This window comes from Rattus rattus, chromosome 10, assembly GCF_011064425.1.
Source record: "Rattus rattus isolate New Zealand chromosome 10, Rrattus_CSIRO_v1, whole genome shotgun sequence".
Classification (NCBI taxonomy): domain Eukaryota; kingdom Metazoa; phylum Chordata; class Mammalia; order Rodentia; family Muridae; genus Rattus; species Rattus rattus.
The window spans coordinates 1,269,942-1,290,705 of record NC_046163.1 but is presented as its reverse complement, the minus strand read 5'-3'; the positions used below and the strand labels follow the sequence as shown (position 1 = coordinate 1,290,705).

The window sequence follows — 20,764 nt, the reverse complement described above, 5'->3', positions numbered from 1 at the left end:
GCCCACGCTTTTAACCAAAACAAAGTTGACTTCACCCTCCTGGGGCATCCATCTAGCATTTGGTCACCTTCCCTAGCATCTAGAGCGGTAACAGCTGTGTATCATTTTTTGGAGTACAAGAAAATGAACAGTCCCCAAATCCTATATTGTGCGGTGCTCTATTGTGCTCTAGCATAGCAGCACACTCTATATTGTCTTCTAAGGTGTGCCCTCTGGGTCACATGGGGACATGGACTGGCACAGAAAACTGTCAAGCTAGGCTTGTTTGAAACAACTTCCCCTTCTGATAAGTAACAGGAACCAAAAATCAAATCCAGTTGAGTGCAAGATTGATACTAGTTGTTCCATAAATAACATACCAAAGGAAGAGAGGGAGGGATTAGGAAATTGGATATAGAAATAAACTTTCAGAGCTGTGTATGGTGGCACATGTTTGTAATCCCAGCATTCGGGAGGCTGAGACAGGATAGCCCCGAGTACAAGGCTAACCAGGGTTGCAAAATTAAACCCTTTCTCAAACAAAATTAAAAGTGTGGGTTGGCGTTGTTGGCACACACTTTAATCCTGGCACTTGGGAGGCAGAAGAAGGCAAATCTCAGTTCGAGGCCTGCCTGGTCTACAGAGCGAGTTCCAGGATAGCCAGGGCTACAAGGAACAACCGTGTCTTGGAAAAAGAAAAGAAAAAGTGTTTCGGTACTAGAAATATAGTGGCTTGCCGAGAGGTACAACTCCCAGTACGGAGAGAAGGAAAAAAAGTGTTTAGGAGCTGAAAAGCGAGACCATGGGGGAACACAGCTTTTCTTCCCAGCGTCCGATCTAATTCTTCCTGCTCCCTTTCCCATCACGCGCCCAGTGTGCGCCCGGAGAAGAGGCTTTTGCAGTCCTCCAGTGTGAGGCCAAGCTAGGACAGCCAGAGCCAGCGATTGGTCAGATCAGAGGCGGGGCGGGGTGAGTGCGAGCGCGCCCGGATGATTGGCACGCTCAGGAATGCCTAGATCGGAGGGGGCGAGGTAGCGCCGGGAAGGTGACGCGGCTGCGGAGATGACGCCGTGCGGTCGCGCGGCCCTTCCGGCGCGGGCAGGGCGCTGAGGATCCGGCGCCCCTCGGCCGCAGGCCGCCTCCAGAGCCGCGGGATGTAGCGCCCCGGCCTGCGGCCCCCAGCAGAGGCAGCCAGCCAGGCCGTAAGTGTCCCGGGGTGGGCGGGGCGCAGGCCCTGCTGGTTCGGGAGGGGACCGCGCGGGACTGGCCCGCCCCTGGATCTCAGCTCTCCGCCCGGCCCTCCGAAAGGTCCACCGTAAACATTTCCGGCCCCTCCCACCGAGCACCGCCTCCGTTCTGGGGGCTGCTCGCCGCCTTCGGGGCCCGGCAGTCCGCGAGTACTGTCTCCGCAGCTGTGCGGGAGGCGGCCGCGTTCCAGCCCTGCTGGCGACCCCCAGAGTTGAGCTTGCGAGTTGGGTACGGGAACACCGGCCACCCAGTGCCGGGAACCCTAAGGCCCCCACCGCGATCCGCAGGTCAAACGTGACGGCTCTCCCTCCTGGATAGGGTCGGCGGGGAGGTTGATGGAGAGTCGACAGGCCTAAGGTAATACTCAGCTAGAATGTAAACAGGATACCGAAGTGTGTTGGGAAGGACCAGATTTCATCTCAAAAATCTAGGGTTGATGGATGCTGGCTTGTTTGAGAATTTGGGTCTCGCACTTGGTTTTAAGAAAATAAAGTGGCTCGCCGACAGTTTCTGGCGCTTCGTAGTTGAAGAAGACGCTGGACGAATTTCAGTTTACATAGTTTCAGATGTCAGCGGAGCACTAAGAGACCATGGGATTTGCTATAATAATCAGATTATTTCCCTCGAGTGTTTAGCAGACGGACCAGAAAACCCAGCAGTTGCAGTTGTGTGGTAAATCAAACGAAGATGGCAGTGGGTGTTTCCTTTCCAAACCAAAGTCGTGTTGGGATGTGCTCACTGCCTTTTTTTCTTTTGATAGTGCAGGGCAGACCGTGAGGGTGCAGTCGCTGTTTCTGGGAGTTTATAGCATCAGTACACTGCCAGGAACTCAGATAGGACGGCGCTAAGTAGATTGCAATGTCAGGGTTTCCAACCTGCAGCCACTGCATTTCTTTATTACAGAAGTAGTTTCTGTGTAAATTCCTTGTAAAAGGTACCGGAGAAGTCAGTCTTAAAAAGCTGGTGTTAATCTGTAAAGTATTGGACATTGGTGTGGACCTTAAAAACTGCACCTGTTCCCACAGTATAATCTCAAGCTGCGGAGTTCACAGTAACCCAGAAAGGACACGATTTCTGAGGACGAAGTAAATAAGTAACTTCACCTGTGTGAAAGAGGAAATCCCAGGAAGTAGCCTTTATTTCATAGGCCCCCACTGCTGTGGACAAAGTGTAGCACCTTAAATAGGATGGTAGGCTAAGTTGTGTCACTTCAGAGTTTTTGGTTTTTTTTTTTTTTTAAGCTTCCAAATAGAAAATGCATTGTTCATTTCTCTGGGTAAACATGCTACCATGTAAACACCCGTTTATACAGCTGTGCCCCCTGGAATGCCCTGCCTCAGAGGTCCAAACCTATCAAATCTTCAGATAGAGCTACCAGAGCTTTCGAGATCATTTCAACTAAAGTGAAGCTTTTTTTCTCAGTTCCTCCAGCACCTGTTAGCTTTCTGATGATGCTATTAGAAGACAGATAATCCCCTAGGTAGTAGGTATGCACACTTTTAATCTTTAATCTGGGAGGCAGTGGCAGACAGATCCCTGAGTTCGAGGCCAGCTTGGCCTACAGAGTAAGTTCCAGGAGCTACATAGAAAGAAATCTTGTCTCAAAACAACAACAACAAAAGAGGAGGAAGAGGAGAAAGATAAACACCCTTAAAATGTTTTAAAACTGTACAACTGCTTGGTCTGTATGTGCATGCCTGTTGCCCACTGAGGATGGGTTGGCTCCCTCAACCCTGATGTGAATGCTAGATATTAAAACAGGATCCTCTGGAAAAGCAGCCGGGGCTTTTAGCCATTCAGCCAAAGACAACCCCTTTTTTTGTTTTTTGTTTTTGTTTTTGTTTTTGTTTTTTCCTAGACAGAGTTTCTCTGTGAGGGCCTGACTGTCCTGGAATTCTGTAGATCATGCTGGTCTGGAACTCAGAGATTTGTCTTCCTTTACCTCCCAAATGCTAGGATCAAAGGTGTGCACCACCACCACCACCGCCCGGCTTAGCAACCCCTTCTTAAAGGACCTTACCATCATTCCAAGCTTCTTACTCTGCTTTCTCTTATCCCTGGAGCAGTAGCCAGAACTCACTCGATGTTCTCAGATTAAAGGACAGAATTTACCCTGTTGTAGGCAGGTAAATTCGTGCCCTACTTCTGTAGGAAGTAATGTAAAGGCAAGCCGAAGCCCTCAGACACACCCGGCTACATCATTCTGCTTGGCAATCTGAGGAGCTGCGAAGTCATCCTCACATCTAGCAGCTTCATTAAGTAACATGGTGCTTTTCTTGTTTGGTACCGGTATCCATCAGACTTGTTACATTTTGTCTTTAATGTTACTTGTTACATTTTGTCCCCAGTCTGCTCATCAGACAGTTCTTACCATGCTGAACTTCACCCCATTTTGCTGCTTAGAGATGGGGGTGTGACTAATGTTTATAAAGTTTGTAGCAAGCTTTATAACTCTGCAAATTGAATTGCAGAGATCTTGAAGATACTCTCCAGTCAAACCAGTTCCAGATGTTTGGCTTTTAAGCAAGTACCTGCTAGTTTCCTTGTGCTTCAGTGGGACCTTGGGGGAGCACAGTTTAAAGTGAGTTTAGAGATAAATGGTTTTAAAGTGAATTTGGGGGTACACAGTTTACTGTGAGAGTTATCCTGTGCAACTTTATTGACCAAATATTTGTAATGTGCTTGATTTTTTTTTTTTTTTTTAAAAAGCAGCTAGCAGGGCATGGGGCATACCTGTAGGCCAGCACTCGGGAGACTGAGGCAAGAGGATGACTGAGTTTCTAGAGTTTCTAGACCAATTTAGGTTACTTAGGATGCCCCAAGCCAAGCAGGACTAAATAGCAAGACCCTGTCTCTCAAAAAAGAGCTGAGGTAGTGACATGAAAAATCTGCACTGTTTGTCTCCCTCTTCTTTCTTTTCCTGTCCTCCTCCTCCTTCTGTCCCTCCTCCTCTGCTTCCTCCACCTCCTTTTCCTCTTCTTCCTCCTCTTCCTACTCCTCCTCCTCCTTGTACTCCTCCTCCTTTTCCTTGTCTTCCTCCTCCTCAGCTTCCTCTACCTCCTCTTCCTCTTCCTCCTCTTCCTCTTCCTCCTCCTCCTCTTCCTCCTCTCCCTCCTCTTCCTCTTCCTACTCTTCCTCCTTCTTTTCCTCCTCCTCCTCTTCTTTTTCCTCCTCTTCCTCCTTCTCCTCCTCCTCCTCTTCCTTTCTGTGGGTCTGGCCATAGGGAAGTTTCTGTGTGATTAAAAAGATCTCTTATGTTGGGCTAGTAGAGCCTCAAAGGAAGTTAGTTTGGGCCTCGTCTCCCTTCAGATTCAGAGGCAGTGACACTTAGCATCAAACAGAGGGAAGGTCCCATTACTGTAGTGTGGTAATGTCAAACACAAACCTTTGCCTTGACTCATTTTCCCCCAGACGGGAAACGGGCTGGGTAGAGGAGAAAATGGACCTTTGTCTGGACTGCTAGGCTGGACTTTAGAATACTGAGAGTCAAGCTGCATAGATAGGCCCAACTCACTCACATACTCTTTAAAGGGCCTGGAACCTTAGATCAAATCTAGAAGCTGTGTGCCTCAGACTCCAGGGAAAGTATGTGTCATAGCCCGGAAAACTTGGAAACTGCTTCAGAGAATAAATTATCCTCAAAATCTCTACGGGCGACTCTCCAGCTAATTGGCTGGTGATTAAAGCTCAACTTTTCTTCCAAGTTTGGTGCAGGATCATCTTATTTGTAGGAACACAAATGCCTCTCCTGCTGCAGGGCTTTAGTCCGTAACGGCTTACATCTAGCCAGCTGGGAAGTTTTATTAGCTTGTGTGGAAGAAACCCCAACAAAAATGCCCTTTGCAGTGTGGCCCAGTTATGATTTGCTGTGCTGGGTGTGGCCCATTTGAGAGGAAAGGGGTTTCCTCTAAAACGCATAAGGACTTAGAGGCAGGCACAGAGTTGAATGGCGTCTCTTGGAATCAGTCTCACACCTTAGGGCTTTGTGTTGATTAAATTGACCGCCTAAGATGCCTTGTAATTTTCTGTTGGTGAGTGGTCCACTGTGTTACTGCTTTTTTCTTTACCTGACCTCAGATCCCACTCTTTTCCTTTCCGCTCTCAACTTTTCTGGTCAGTTAAAGAAACTAACAAAAAATACAAGTTGGAATTCTGTTCTTACCTTTGGACTCTTTGTTATTTTGTCTCCCCCGAGCTGAGGACCGAACCCAGGGCCTTGCGCTTGCTAGGCAAGCACTCTACCCCTGAGCTAAATCCCCAACCCCACCTTTGGACTCTTATTGTACAACCTGAAGTCGTGCTATCCTTGTGTCTCTAGTGGAATATTTAAACAGCACTCAATGAATTAAGTGTGTGACCATTCTCAGAGTTCTCTTCCTGCTCTGTCCTGCTGAAGCAGTAAGATCGTGTCACAAGTTAACTTGTGTCATCTAATTATACCAAAGACAGGGACAGGACTTGTTCAGCTTCTGTTTTGCACAGGACCTTACAGAACTAACTACATTCGTTAAGCATTCAGCGATTGAGTTGGCTTCCTGGGGTGTGAGGGATAAGAGAAAGCCCCACAGTAGAGGAAAAGGGCACCAACCTTGACCAGTGGTATGGTGCTAAGTCATGCTTGCTGGCTGGCACGTACCCCATTCATAAACTTTGAAATACGGGGATTCAGACCAAAACTGTGGGTCTGCGTCATTTAGGAGGCACCTGCTGTGTGCTGCAGAACTCAGGTACCTGTGTGTAGTACTCTCTCCCCTGTTGCCTGCTTTAACTAACTGGAGGTTTAGTGTGCCTTTCTCATCAGACTTCTCAAAGATGACCAAAGCTCTTTCCTTATTTATTTGTTTGTTGCTAGATGTTATGGATTAATCTCTGGGAACTGTTTATTCAGCAAGACTTCCCTTTGAGGAAGGATGTTTTGAGGTCAGCTGTTAAGATTTCCCAACATTGCTTCTCACATGAGTTGCTTATCCGCTGGGCTTTCCAGGGGCCTCCAGTTTCCTGTTCTTCTTGAGCTCAAGTGTTGATTGTGACTGTGTGTGCTGGCAAATGTCTTGTCCCAGTCTTGCACGGTAAAAGGAGTAGGAGCTGGCTGTGTTGACATGAAGGTATACTAGATAATGAGTTATCGTTTGTGTCTCCTGGGGACTAGATTTGACTCTTTCAGCTTGCGCCTGCTCTCTCTCTCTCTCTCTCTCTCTCAATCTCTCTCTCTCTCTCTCTCTCTCTCTGTGTGTGTGTGTGTGTGTGTGTGTGTGTGTGTGTGTGTGTGTGTGTGTGTGTGTGAAGCATGGGATGATGCGTGGTTTGTATAAGGATTGCCTTCACCCGAGGGCAGATTAAGATATTAGGCATCTCTAGAACCAATTGAAGGCAGACAGCAGGAAAGTAGGTATGAGCCTTTGTTCCGGGGAACTAGCCCACATGAGTGTAGAGATTATCTCCCCAGATGGATCGTCTACAGGCTAGAGACCTAGGGAATCCAGTGGTGTGATTACCAACTGAAGGCTGATTGGCTGAGAACCTGGAGGCTGTTGGTGCTTACCTTAGAGTCAAAAGACCAGAGAACCTAGCGTTCTTCTTAATGTCTTCAAAAGGGTTTCATCATTCTTTTTTTGTTTTTGTTTTTTTGTTTGTTTGAGGCAGGGTATGACTGTGTAGTTCTGGCTGGCCCAGAACTTTCTATGAAGACCAGACTGGTCTTAAATTCACCAAGATCCACCTGCCTCTGCCTCCTGAGTGCTGGGTTAAAGGTGTGCATTACCACACACCCTCAAAGTTTACTTTTCTTCTGTTTCATTCTACCTGTGGGATAGCCAGTTAGATGATGCTCACTCTCCTGGGTGAGAACAGATCTTCCTCACTCAGGTCACTAAGTCAAATGCCAGCCTCTTTCCTGAAACCCCACACCCCAGAGAATGCTTTACCAACTGGATGGATGCCCCTTAATCCGGTCACTGATCCCTAAGATTAACCATAACCTACATATACCTAATTATAATCCCTGAGAGGGAATTGAGATTACTCCTGGGTAAAAACTAGTACAGATGCCAGAGATGTTTGTTTACATAGTGAGCTGCCATGGGTGAAGCAGTGTGTCTTTAGGGAATAGTCATGTTTACTTTCCAACAAGAAAGAGTCAGCCTCCCAACTTTAAATGTCTCTCTCAGCATACAATGCACTGTGCAGCCTCTGCGTTGCCCTGTTAATCTTCTGGCTAGGGTTGTTGCTATGAGTAACCAAGGCCCTTGAAGTCTTTGGAAGCTCTCCTTTTCTTTATACCTCCCTGAAGCCTAATTTGAAAGTATTACATAAAAAAGTCCAATGGAGAAAATCCCAGAATGTTGGAGAATGTTCTGAGAAAACTGAATTCTGGTTTTTCCTAAAGGATCTTGTATGCCTGTATCTAGTTTATATAAAAGTAATTTGAGTGGGGCTTAGGTTTATGGGCTGTGGTGGTTGGGACGCTCTCCTGCAGAGCTGGTGATTAGGTACATGGGTGGCAAAGGGTGAACGTGGGGAGCCTCCTGTCTCCAGCTTCCTGCTTCCAGGTAAGTGACTGCTTGTGTGGGCAGTGTGATGAAGGCTTGTTTTAGAGCCTTAAGTCCAGGCCATAACCCTGAAAACATGAGTGAATTTGCAGAGAAAATGACCGGTGAGCATACCCATACCCAGCCTTTTCTGGTGTGTTTGTCACGTGTGTATAGCTAAAGGCCAAATGAGTAGAGTTGACGTTTAATTCATTCCTAAGTCTGTATGATCTTCTAATATTGTAGCCAGATGTGAACTTCACTTTAAAAAAAAAAAAAAAAAAAAAGCAGGCACGGTGGTGTGCACCTTAGATCTCAGCGCTCTGGAGGCAGAGGCAGGTGTATTTCTTGAGTTTGAAATCAGGATGGTCTACATACCAAGTGCCAAGCCAACTGGAGCTACATACTGAGGTGCTCTCAACTCCCCATCCTATCCCCCCACAAAGAAAATAGATCTATTGCATATACTGTAATGAAGCAGCCAGTTAGACAGTAACGAGAGCATAGCCTGCAGATGGTCTTGATGTTTTTGATGTTGATTACACATCTAGGCCTTTCATGGGGAGAATGGGTTTGAGGAGTAATAGGCATTCCCGTTCTCACTAATGGGCTCCATCCCTGTGGGAGAGCCTTTTCAGGGAGAGTACCCATTTTGTGATGCTGACAGTTTGGTACAATAACAATAGAACCTGTAAAGGCAGAGAACCAGGTGTTAATTTTTATATATATTTGTATATATGAAATCATATGTATGAGATTATATGTGTGTGTGCATGTTTATGAGATTTTATGTATGTATATAGGTGAGATTAGAGTGTTTCTGGTGAAGCATAATACTCTAAAGAAGACGGTAGATTTTAAATAATGGGCTAGCCTCTACAGTTAGAGGCGGGGTGAGCTGATCAGCTGCCATACTCAGCGTAGCTCTACAGAAGGGAATCCAATGTGTCATGTTTGTGTTTGCAGTGTCCATCATCACAGGGAGATCTCTGCCCTCTGGGGCTGAGAGACCCCAACCTCTCCTCAAGCTGAAGCTGCAAGGCACTGAGATACCAGCCAGATGTCTTCCCACAAAGGATCTGCCGTGGCCCAGGGCAATGGGGCTCCTTCTAGTAACAGAGAAGCGGACACGGTGGAGCTGGCTGAGCTGGGGCCCCTGCTGGAGGAGAAGGGTAAGCGGGCAGCCACCGGCCCAGCCAAGGTAAGCTGCTTTCCAGAACCGCTCCCTTAACCAGCGCCTCCTGAGCCTCTTCAGTCTGTTGTTGAAGAGCTTCCCTACTTCCAGGTTACCCACAGTGCCCTGGGAATAGTTGTATGCGAGTCTTCATTGTGCTGGTTTTAGGTGTCTCTATTTTTGTCTCTGAGCTTTGGGAGTTAATTTCCCAAAAGAACACCCAGTACTTTTGTAAACTGAGTGTCCAGCAGAAGAACTAGAGTAAAATTGTAGTAAAATAAATAATCACTAGATGGACATGAATTAAGGTAATAGACAAAAATTCCTTCCACTGTGACAAGCGGAGATCTCTCAGGCAAAAGATTGTAGAAGGTACCAGTGCAGAGCTGATGTGGAGGCTCCCCTGTCATATCCACGTCCCTGAAGGAAGGAATGGGGGTGAGAATAGCTCTCCTCCCTTTAGAGGAGTAAGGGGAAGACCTGTAGACCTGTGTGCCAGCCAGAACATAGTCTTGTTCTTCATGGAAAGGTTGGGACATGTCCTTTAAGGGAGCTGGATGTAAAACTGTGGTAACCTTGCTGCCCTGAATGAACCTTTGTTTCTGGAGAGGAGAGAGAAAGGGTGGCAAGCTAAAGTTTCACCATAAAATCTAAGAGGGATTAGAGGATTAGGGTCTTACACAGGAGAGAGTGTGAACACAGCTCAGAGAAAGTAAGCTACCAGACTTCCCACCTATGTTTTGGAGCCCTGGGTCAGGAGGAAAGTCTCTATCTGTGTTGCTGTCTCTGTCTCTGTTGTCTCTGTCTTTTTCTTTAAGACACATAACTTTCTTGGGGAGTAGGTATGGTAACATATACTGTTAATCTCAGAATTTGGTAGGCTGAGGTAGAAGGACTTCAAATTTGAGCCTAGTCTGGGCTAAATATATAGACCTTTTCTCTAAAACAACATCAGCAACAAAAATTGCTATGCTTAGCTAGGTATGGTGGCATACATCCTTAATCCCAACATTGGGAAGACAGAGGCAAACAGGTATCTAAGTTCCAGGGCAGCCTGGTCTAAATAGGGAGACCCTGTCTCAAATGAAGGAAGGAAAGGAAGGGAAGGAAGGAAGGAAGACAGACAGACAGACAGTAGGTAAGTAGGTGTGATTGCTGTGCTGGGTGCCTACAAGTTAGTATTACTCGGTGTGGACCAGTTCCCATGTGCCTGGGAGTTGCCATGGGTGGGAAATGATTGACATTTTGATTTTTAAAGGAAATATGTATTTTATGAGAGACAGAGAGAGTCGCTTACAGCACAGGCATGAAACAACCTGTGGCAGTTAGAAGAGGGCATCAGATCCCTCAGGACTGGAGCTGCAGGCAGTCGTGAGCTGCCATGCTGGTGCTTGGAAATGAAGCTGCGTCTTCTCTAAGAGCAGTAATTTTATTTGTTGTTGTTTTATGCAGCTTTGATTGGCCCAGAACTTACCAGCTTACCAAGTAGACTAGACTGACCTCAAAATCACAATGATCCTCCTGTCTCCCAGTGATGGGATTAAAAGTATATGCTATCGTGGTTGGCCACAGTTGTCATAGTAGCAACCCAGAGTATATGATCAGAGAGCGATTGCCACGATCATCACTAAGTCTGTCATTTTGTTTTGAAAGTTAGTGGGCTGGGGTTGGGTGTGATGGTGTGGACTTTGAATCCCAGTTCTCAGGAGGCAGGCAATCTTCTTGGTTTGAGGTGCCAGTCTAGTCTATACAATGAATTCCAAGCCAGCCAGAGCTACACAGGGGGAAGGAAGGGAAGAGGAGAGAGAGTAACAGAGGATTAGTAGTAGACGGGAAGATAAGACCATTTGGGAATTTGGGGAAAGTTGAGGACTATCTGTTCTCAAAAGAGTTAGGGGCTGGCAAGAGGGCTCAACGAGTAAAGGTGCTTGCTGTCGAGCCTGAGGAGCTGAGTTTGACCCCTGGAACCTACAAGGAACCAACTTCCTTTAGCTATTATGACATGAGTGCATGCACAGACACACAAAATAAAATTTTTAAAAATGTTTAAGAGAACAGGCACATAACATCTAAGGCAACATGTACCTGTGATAAAATTTAAATAAGTGAGAAGAAACTAAATTTAAAAAATATCTAGGCCTGGTGCTACACTAAGCCTGTGTTCTTTCAGAGCTAGTGTCAGTCTGCCTCCTGTGTGCCAAGTTGAACTCTCACTCCAGTGTAGACAAAGTATGAATGTCAGGGCGTCAGTAAGGATCGTGCTTGGAGCGAGGTCCAGCTTTATGAAGGAGAGGCGTGTGCAGTGCTGTGAGTTGGGATCTCCCCAGAAGTGTGCGGTGTAGGAATGATGTCTAGATTGCTGCTTGTTGTCTCCTTAGGCTGAAGAAGAACAAGCATGCCCCGTGCCTCAGGAGGAGGAGGAGGAGGTGCGAGTGCTGACCCTTCCTCTGCAAGCCCACCATGCCATGGAGAAGATGGAGGAGTTCGTATATAAGGTGCAGCCTCGAACCGGGAAGGGGGGGCGGGGCGGGGGGTGGGGCAGGCTTGCCTGGGGTGTTTCTAACTGGCAAGCCTACCTGGGGTTGAAGAACACTTGCCTGATGACCTGAGTTCAATCTTTTGATCCTCATGGTAAAAAAAGAATAATTCTTTTTTTTTTTTTTTCCGGAGCTGGGGACCGAACCCAGGGCCTTGCGCTTGCTAGGCAAATGCTCTACCACTGAGCTAAATCCCCAACCCCAAAAAGAATAATTCTTAAGTTGTGGGAATTTTCTGATTTTCACATGCACACTGTTGCACATGTATGTATATATGTATATACATATAAAATAAGTAAGTATAACTTTTAAAATGAAGAAGAACGAATTCCTGCTTTACAAAGTTCGAATTAGCACAGTGAGAACTTCAGGCGAGTAAGCAGGGACAGAGGAGCAGGAGCCAGAGGACTCCAGGGAACACCAGAGGAAAGATTCGTGTTTTGAAAGGCATGCTTAGGGTTTCTTCGTCTTCTCTCATTTTATTAGTTTTGAAAATTGAAGGAGCATGAAGGAGGGTCCCCATAAAGTGGCCACAATATCAGTCAGTGCCCTGCTGGCCCGACTTTCCTGGTTTTGGTCTCTCCAAGTCCAGCCGTATTCTCTGTGACTTGGGAGCTCATGAAGCCTGAGCGACAGGCAGGCCCCCCTCAGTGTGCTTTCCCCAGGGAAGCTGCTTTCACCGCAGCCCACCTGAAGGCACTGTGTGTGTCGTAGGTCTGGGAGGGGCGTTGGAGGGTCATCCCATACGATGTGCTTCCTGACTGGCTGAAAGACAATGACTACCTGCTACATGGCCACAGACCACCTATGCCCTCCTTTCGGGCTTGCTTCAAGAGCATCTTCCGCATCCACACAGAAACTGGCAACATCTGGACACATCTGCTTGGTGAGTGATTTGGATGAGGAAAAGAATCCAGTTTTAGTGGTGAGTGCTGTACCACTGAGCAACACTCTCAAGAATTCTAGTGTTGGGTTTTGTTGGTGATGCACACCTTTAATTCCAGCGTTTGGATCTTGTTAGTCAAGGCCAACCTGGTTTACATAGGTGTTCAGGCTAATCAAAGAAACAAACAAAAAAGGAATTCCAATCTTACTTGCCAATGAATTTGACCACAGGGAGAGAATAAAATTTCTCTGAATAATTGATATCAGGAGTCAGACCTTTAGGTTACCGTTCACCTTACTTGACAGTTGATTGCTGGTCTTTACCACAGCAGAAGACCCAGAACACAAGGGAAGGGCACTGCGTGTTGACTTTGAATTCCCACTGAAACATCTGTGTAGTGGGAACTCCTGTTTCCTAATTTGCCACTCTAAAAACAAAATGCCCCCACTTCATAGACTAGTATTTTTTGTGGCCTGAGAACGCATGCTTGCCTAGCTCCAAGAAGCCCTGGCTTTGATTCCTAGCACACTGGGCATGGTGGCACGTGCCTGCAGTCCCATGTTCAGGAGGTGGAGGCAGGAAAGTGAGAAGTTCAGGGTCACCCTAGCTACACAGTGGGTGGAGGCCAGTTAGGAATACATGAGACTCTGAACCAAAAATAACAATGTCAGCGTTAGAGAGATAGCTTAGTGGCTGATGAGAGAACTGGCCATTCTTCCAGAGGATCCTGGTTCATTTCCCAGCGTGCATGTGGCATTCATAACTCTGTAACTCAAGTTTCAGGGTATTTGATACCCTCACACAGACATGCAGACAAAACACTGATACACATAAAGTAAATTATTTAAAAGATAATAAAATAAAACTCTATTTTTGGTTTGGCAGTTCTCATAGCTAGTTCTCCTGTCCTGATAGAAACAGTGGCTGCCACAGTGTGTGTTTTCCATGTTTCTTCATGGGTTGTTTTTCCTTTCTGTTTTGTGCAGGTTTTGTGCTATTTCTCTTTCTGGGAATCTTGACCATGCTCAGACCAAATATGTACTTCATGGCTCCCCTGCAGGAGAAGGTGGTCTTCGGGATGTTCTTCCTGGGTGCAGTGCTCTGCCTCAGCTTCTCTTGGCTTTTCCACACCGTCTACTGTCATTCAGAGAAGGTCTCTCGCACTTTTTCCAAGTAAGCTGAAAGGCCAGCCTCAGCAGAGACCCAGGTGCATTATTGTCACTTCTTGTCCCAGGACTCAGCAGGCACTTGGAGCTGCTGGACCTTTTAACAGATCCCTTCTGTGCCCCAGGAAATGAAGTTTTCTGTTGTTAGAACAAGATGAAGTTTTTCTTAGAAAAACTAAAACTTCATGATCTTTTTTTTTTTTTTTTTCCGGAGCTGGGGACTGAACCCAGGGTCTTGCGCTTGCTAAGCAAGCGCTCTACCACTGAGCTAAATCCCCAACTCCAATCATGATAAACTTCCTATGACCTCCTCAACAGAGGGAAACCAATTCTGGGATAAGTTTTCTACTGAAACAGTAATGTCTTTTGTGAACCTTGAGGTGCTGATGGATTGCTTTCAAAACCATGTACCTAATACTAGCTTATCTTTCTACTGACTCGGTCCAAGCGTGTGGCAGGCAGTCTGTGCTTCAGACTCTGGTGCTCTGTTCCCAGCAAAGCTTATCTTGGTGGCCAGACGGTCCTAGAGCATCAGCTATCTGCCAGGCCCAGTCCACGGCCCTAGCTCAGCACGGGGCTCTGTTTACTTGGGTAGTGGTGGTTCCTGCTGTCTTAGCGATAGTGGTAGATGATTTTCTCCCAGTAGCCACAGTAGTAAGAGCACATTTTTATTATTTAGCATGTCAGTGTCAAGGAGGGTGGGGATGAGCCTGTATCCTAAGCTATTCAGTAGGCTGAGGCAGAAGGACCGCTTGAGCTCAGAAATTTGAGGCAAGCCTGAACAATATAGAAGACCCTGTCTAAAATCCTGAGGGAGAAAATAGGTCTGGTAGCTCACACTTGTAATCTCAGCCTCAGGAGGCTAAGGCAGGAAAATAGCTGTGACTTTCAGGCCAGCTCAGGCTACATAGTGAATCCAGGTCATCCTGGGATAGAAAGCAAGGCTCACTTCAATAAAAGGAGAGTTGGTCAGATGGTTCAGTGGGTAAACGCGCTTGCCACCACGCCTAATGACCCAGGTTCAGGCCTGGGGCCCACGTGGTAGAGGGCAAGAACCAACTCTGACCCCCGTACTCAGGCACAAGTAAGTTTAAAGGAGAAAGTCCTTACGAACAGGACAAACAAAAGTTCTTAATGTGGAGCATGGTGGATGTGACTAATCCCAGCACTCGGGAGGCAGAGGCAGGAGCATGAACTGAAACTGGAAACCAGTTGAGAGCACCTAATGAGTTTAAGGCCTTAGCAGACTTTGTCTCACAAACAGAGGAAACCATCCCCTCATGAGGCTCCTAATCTAAGGGTTTTATTTTTAGAACTCCATCAGACAGGGGAAATAATCCAGAGCCTGAGTGTCATGTTTTAAAAGTGTCTGATGTAGCTCAGGCTAGACTTGAGTTCGCTCTGTAACTTTGAACTCCCCAACCTTTTGCCTCCACTATCCAAGTGCTAGAATTACAGGTATGCACCACACACCTGGCCTTTTTAGAGGTTTGTTTTGTTTTTTTTTTTTTCCCCTTTTTGAGGTGGGAGGTGGAGGGGCAATCTAGAACTCCTTCCTTAGACCAGGCTGGCCTAGACCTCACAGAGATCCGCCTGCTTCTGCCTTCCTAGAGACATTCACCACTACCGCCCAGCTCTTAGAAAATGTTTCAATGGGAAGCAGATGTTCTCATCTTTGTGGAGCTTGGGTACAGATGATAGGAGGGTGCAGGTGAAAGACAGTTAAGTAGGCAGCCGCAGGCATTCTTTTCTCGTGTTTGATCTTTGTGGTTTATTTTTAGACTGGACTATTCAGGGATTGCTCTACTGATTATGGGGAGCTTCGTCCCCTGGCTCTATTACTCCTTCTACTGCTCCCCACAGCCACGGCTCATCTACCTCTCCATCGTCTGTGTCCTGGGCATCTCTGCCATCATTGTGGCACAGTGGGACCGGTTTGCCACTCCCAAGCACCGGCAGACAAGAGCAGGTGAGTAGGAACACACTTGGTGTTACAAACCTCTAATGCAGAGGTTCTCGACCTTTCTAACACCGTGACCCCTTGATGCAACGCACTGACCAGCGGTTCTCAACCGTCCTGACTCTGTGACCCCTTAATACAGTTCCTCATGTTGTGCAGCCCCCAACCATAAATGGCTTTTATTGCTGCTTCATGTGTGCAGTTTTGCTACCGTTACGAACAGTAGTGTAAATATCTGATTTCTGGTGGTTTTAGGAGACCCCTGTGAAAAGGTTGTTCAGCCTTCCGAGTGATTGAGAACCTCTGCTTTAATTCAGTTACTCAGGAATTGATGTGCCTGATCAAGTTCAAGGCCAGCCAGTGACCCTTCTCAGAGTAAAAGATAAAAGGGCCGGACATAATAATTCCAAGGAAGGGGGTTGGGGATTTAGCTCAGTGGAAGAGCGCTTGCCTAGGAAGCACAAGGCCCTGGGTTCGGTCCCCAGCTCCGAAAAAAAGAACCAAAAAAAAATAATTCCAAGGAAGAGTGTTTGCCTCTTGCCCAGTAAATGCAAGACCCGGGGTTCAACCCCTAATACCAGAGAGTGGGGAGGACAAAAGGGAAAGGGATGGGTGGGTAGGAAGTCAAGTGTTGTAAAGCTTGCGGGTATTGCTCTGAATAAGCTCAACCCTATGTTTTAGTTCATGAAATCCACACAAACTGATTTATGTGTAAACTCAAAAAGTGACGCAGATTTTCAGAGCTGTTCTCCCTTGGTATTTCAGTGCTAATGAGTCAGTCAGCTTCAAGCATATCTATGCTTTGATACTTTCAAAATATAGCAAGCGTAGTCGTTCTAGTGACTCAATCCTAAGCACTAAGACAAGAGATTAAAAATTAGCAGTCCTAAGCCAGGCGTGGTTGTTCACGCGTCTGGGCTCAGTACCTGGGAGGATGAATCAGGAAGATTGCTTGTGTTCCGAGGCAGCATGTCAGGATCCCATCTCAAAGTAAATAAGAAAAACCACACCCTGGACGTTTTACCAGGAGTGGAATACCTGGTTTGAGGACTAGAACACTTTGAGCATAGAGATTAGTAGCAACTACTATAATAGCAAACATTTGGACATCTTCCTTCATGTGGACTCATCTAGAGTCTCAGGTTTTTAGTACTTGGTGCACTGGCTTTCAGACGCCTTGACTCCTTTGCCAGTTTATGAGGGGGTGTTTGTGGGTGTTTTGCCCACACAGTATGTCTGTGCACTACTTGTTTGCTGGTGCCTGCAGAGGCCGGAAGAGGATATTGGACCCCCTGGAACATGGATGGCTGTGAGCTGCCATGTAGGTCCTGGGACTGGAATCCAGGTCCTTCCAAAGAGAGCCATTGCTCCTAACTGCTGGGCCACCCTTTTTTTGTTTGGGGTTTTTTTTGTCTTTGTTTTTTAAGAAGGTTTCTCTGGTAGCCCTGGCTGTCCTGGGACTCATTCTGTAGACCAGGCTGGCCTTGAACTCAGAGATCTGCTTTTCTCTGCAAAGTAGAGCAGACAGTCCCTGCCTCAGTTCTATACAGTGTGGAACAAGAACTCCGTCCTCCTTTGTTACATGTTCATGTGTCCCTGCGGCTTCAGGCAGCTGCTCTCTGAGTATAGATTTCTGTCCGTTCAGATGACTAGACTTCCGGTTACTTCGGTCTTTTATGACTTTATTAAGAATTTTGTACTTGTATGCAGTGTACTTTGATTCTATCTGTCCCCTCCTCCAGCTTCCTTCCAGACCTCCCCCGCCTGTCCCTTTCCAACTCCATGCCTGCTTTTTTTCCCATGGCCCATTAGTCAGTGAGTGCTGCCCACGTAGGGCCATCACTGAAGCACAAACAGTCTCCCAGTGGCCACGCCCCTCAGAAAAAGAACCCACTTTCTCAGTATCCCTCAACTGTCACTAGCTCCTGGGGGTTGGGACTTTGAACCCCAGCCCATGCTGGGATTTTGACTGGCTTGACTCTGTGCAGGTTTTTTAATGATTTTTTTTTTAAAGGATGTATTATTTATGTGTCTTACTGTGTATGTATCTGTGCATGTGCCCATAAAGGCCGGAAAAGACTGAGATCTTCTGGAGCTGGACTTAAGGGGTTGAGTGGTCTTAGCATGCATGTGCATGTGCCCACAGAGGCCACAGAGAGTGTGAGTTACCCAACCTGGGTGCTGGGAAGTTATTAGTGGTAGCAAACACCGCTAACTAAATGGGTGTTTGTTTGTTTGTTTGTTTGTTTGTTTTGAAAGAGTTATTTATTATATAAGTACACTGTAGCTGTCTTCAGACACACCAGAAGAGGGCACCAGATCTCATTACAGATGGCTATGAGCCACCATGTGGTTGCTGGGATTTGAACTCAGGGCCTCTAGAAGAGCAGTCAGTGCGCTTAACCACTGAGCCATCTCTCCAACCTCTTCATCCCTTTCTATGATCTTAATGGGAAACCTACTCTTCTGGCTTTGGAGCTACACTTGGTCTTGACCAAGTTGACCATCAGATGACTTTTAACAAACCTTTTCTAAATGTTTGTTTGTTTGTTTGTTTGTTTGTTTGTTTGTTTTTGGTGTGTATGTTGTCTGTGTCTGTGGTCTTTCAAATTTTGTATGTTTTTAGAAAGAGTCTTAACTCCTGGCTGACCTAGAACTCGGTATGTAGACCAGGCTGGCCTGGAACTAAATGAGATCCACCTTCCTCTGCCTCCTGAGTTCTGGAATTAAAGGAGTACACCATTATGCTAGCTCCCGGTTTTATTTATTTTATTTGTATATGTGTGATTTGTGTCTGCCATGTGTGTGCAGGTGTCCACAGAGGTCAAAAGAGGTCCTAAATTTTTAAGCATGTACAATTCCTAAGAGAACAGTTGCTTTTCATAAATACATCAACTCCAGATTCACAACAGTGCCTTCACGTAGCTACTTCCTGTTGACAGTCATGTCTGTTCTGTTCAGGAGTGTTCCTGGGACTTGGCTTGAGTGGTGTTGTACCCACCATGCACTTTACTATCGCTGAGGGCTTTGTCAAGGCCACCACAGTGGGCCAGATGGGCTGGTTCTTCCTCATGGCTGTGATGTACATCACCGGCGCTGGCCTTTATGCTGCTCGGATTCCTGAGCGCTTCTTTCCTGGAAAATTTGACATATGGGTAAGAAATGACTCTTAGCAGGGCCTGTGTGGTGAGTGACTGGCCCAGGTCAGAGCTCTGAGTAGAAGGTGGTAAGATTCGGGTCATGAAGTATTGAGGATGGGCAAGGTCAACACGGGTCTCAGAGTTTCTTATAATGTTCTAGAACAAGTATCACTTATATGATGTAAAGAAATTTTTTTTTTTTTTTTTTTTTTTTTTCCGGAGCTGGGGACCGAACCCAGGGCCTTGCGCTTCCTAGGCAAGCGCTCTACCACTGAGCTAAATCCCCAACCCCCGATGTAAAGAAATTTTTAAGGAGAAACCAGAAGAGGCAAATGTTTCCGCCGATTCCCCCGTCCTAAAGGTGGGTCTCTGTTTGTTCCCACAGTTCCAGTCTCATCAGATTTTCCATGTCCTGGTGGTGGCAGCGGCTTTCGTCCACTTCTATGGGGTGTCCAACCTACAGGAATTCCGTTACGGCCTAGAAGGTGGATGTACTGACGACTCCCTTCTCTGAGCCTTCCCACCTGAGGGGTGGTGGAGGAACTTCCCAAGTGCTTTTAAAAATAACTTCTTTGCTGAAGTACGAGGAAGAGTCTGAGTTGTCTGTTTCTAGAAGAAACCTCTTAGAGAAGTCGCACCAGTGACCCTTCAGCTCACTGGCACAGCCTCCGGGCCGTACACTTCCCATGTGCATTCCTAGCAGTCACCTCAGCAAGGCAACTGCTGGTCCTTCACAGACAGGACGTGGGAGCTCATGTTGAGATTTTACCCATTCCTTCAGCCATTTTGGGGAAAAAATTATGAACTGGGATTCTTCAGAAATTAAGTTTTGTTTTTTCTTGAAGAAAATATCCCTCCCTTACCCTCCTCCTTACTTTGTAACCTGGCTGATGACAGGCCATCCATTTTTGTAGCAGACTTTTCAGAAATAAGTATAACCTGGTCCCATCTTTCTAGGACAAACAAAGCCACGCCTTGATGTAGCCCGGCTAATCATGGAAGTATGTCCAGGCTTCAAGTAACTTGAGTTTAAATCCTTTTTTTTTTTTTCTTGGCAGAGTAATGTAAAATTAAAATGGGGAAGATATTTAATATTTAATACTAAGCTTTAAAAAGAAACCTGCTATCACTGCTGTGTATCTTGATGCAAAGACTATGGTGATAATAAAAGAAAGTACAGACAGCGCTTGGCATTCAAAGAGTTAACGTGTGTTGTCTCAACTGTTTGCACACAACTCCTACTGAGACACAAATGGGAATCAAATGGACAGTTACAGCGAGATGGACAGTTATATTGAGACGGACAGTTACAGCGAGACGTGTGTGGTCAGCAAGTGGGCATAACTCAGTTCCTAGCCTCTGATCTCTAATACAACTTAGTATGGCACTGACTCCTGAGGAGGGGCATTACTATGCAGACTGGGTGTGCCCTTCAGATGGTAGGATGTGTGCTGGCACCCACAAAGCCCTGGATTTCATCGCCATTGTCAGATAAGTCAGGCACGGTAAGTCATATCTATAATACTAAGGCCAAGGAGGTAGTTATGTACACGAGACTGTCTCAGGAAAGAAAACTGTTGTGCTACCGTGACACTTCTGGTTTTTCTCTGTGTAGGGTTGGCTGTCATAGAACTCACTTGGTAGACCAGGCTGGCCTCAAACTCACAGAGATCCTCCTGCATCTGCCTCCCAAGAGCTGAGCTCAGAGGCGTGCACAGCTACTGCCTGGCAGTGGTGGTGTTATTAAGAGTCTCCAGTGCTGGGCTGGAGAGATGGCTCAGCGGTTAAGAGCACCCGACTACTCTTCCAGAGGTCCTGAGTTCAATTCCCAGCAACCACATGGTGGCTCACAACCATCTGTGAAGAGATCCGATGCCTTCTTCTGGTGTGTCTGAAGACAGCTACAGTGTACTTACATATAAATAAATGAATAAATCTTTTAAAAAAAAAAAAAAAAAAAAAGAGTCTCCAGTGCTGAGGTGTACCCTAGAGCTCAGTTTAGTGACACTGTCTTGCTGGTGCTAGAGTCAGTCACTGCAGTGCCTGATGAGGGAACTAGGGAAGGGCGGAGTGTGCATAACCCCAGAGCTGGGAGTCAGACAGGTAAACCACTGTCCCCTAAGCAGCAAACCATGCCTACCTGAGTA

General features: G+C 46.5%; 1 protein-coding gene across 2 annotated transcripts; it reads left to right on the top strand.

Moving 5' to 3' along the window:
- Positions 1-1,008: 1,008 nt before the first annotated feature.
- On the top strand, positions 1,009-19,818 carry Adipor1 (adiponectin receptor 1). Of its 2 annotated transcripts, none has more exons than XM_032914974.1 (8): positions 1,009-1,181; positions 8,721-8,955; positions 11,307-11,423; positions 12,180-12,351; positions 13,338-13,524; positions 15,299-15,486; positions 18,439-18,632; positions 19,003-19,818. In XM_032914974.1, exons 2-8 carry the CDS (start codon positions 8,815-8,817, stop codon positions 19,129-19,131), a joined length of 1,128 nt encoding a protein of 375 aa, XP_032770865.1. In that variant the 5' UTR covers positions 1,009-1,181; positions 8,721-8,814; the 3' UTR covers positions 19,132-19,818. The 2 variants fall into 2 exon arrangements, with proteins under 2 accessions (XP_032770865.1, XP_032770866.1); XM_032914975.1 differs by lacking the exon at positions 1,009-1,181 and adding an exon at positions 1,318-1,584 and having other exon boundaries at positions 19,003-19,816.
- Positions 19,819-20,764: the final 946 nt, after the last annotated feature.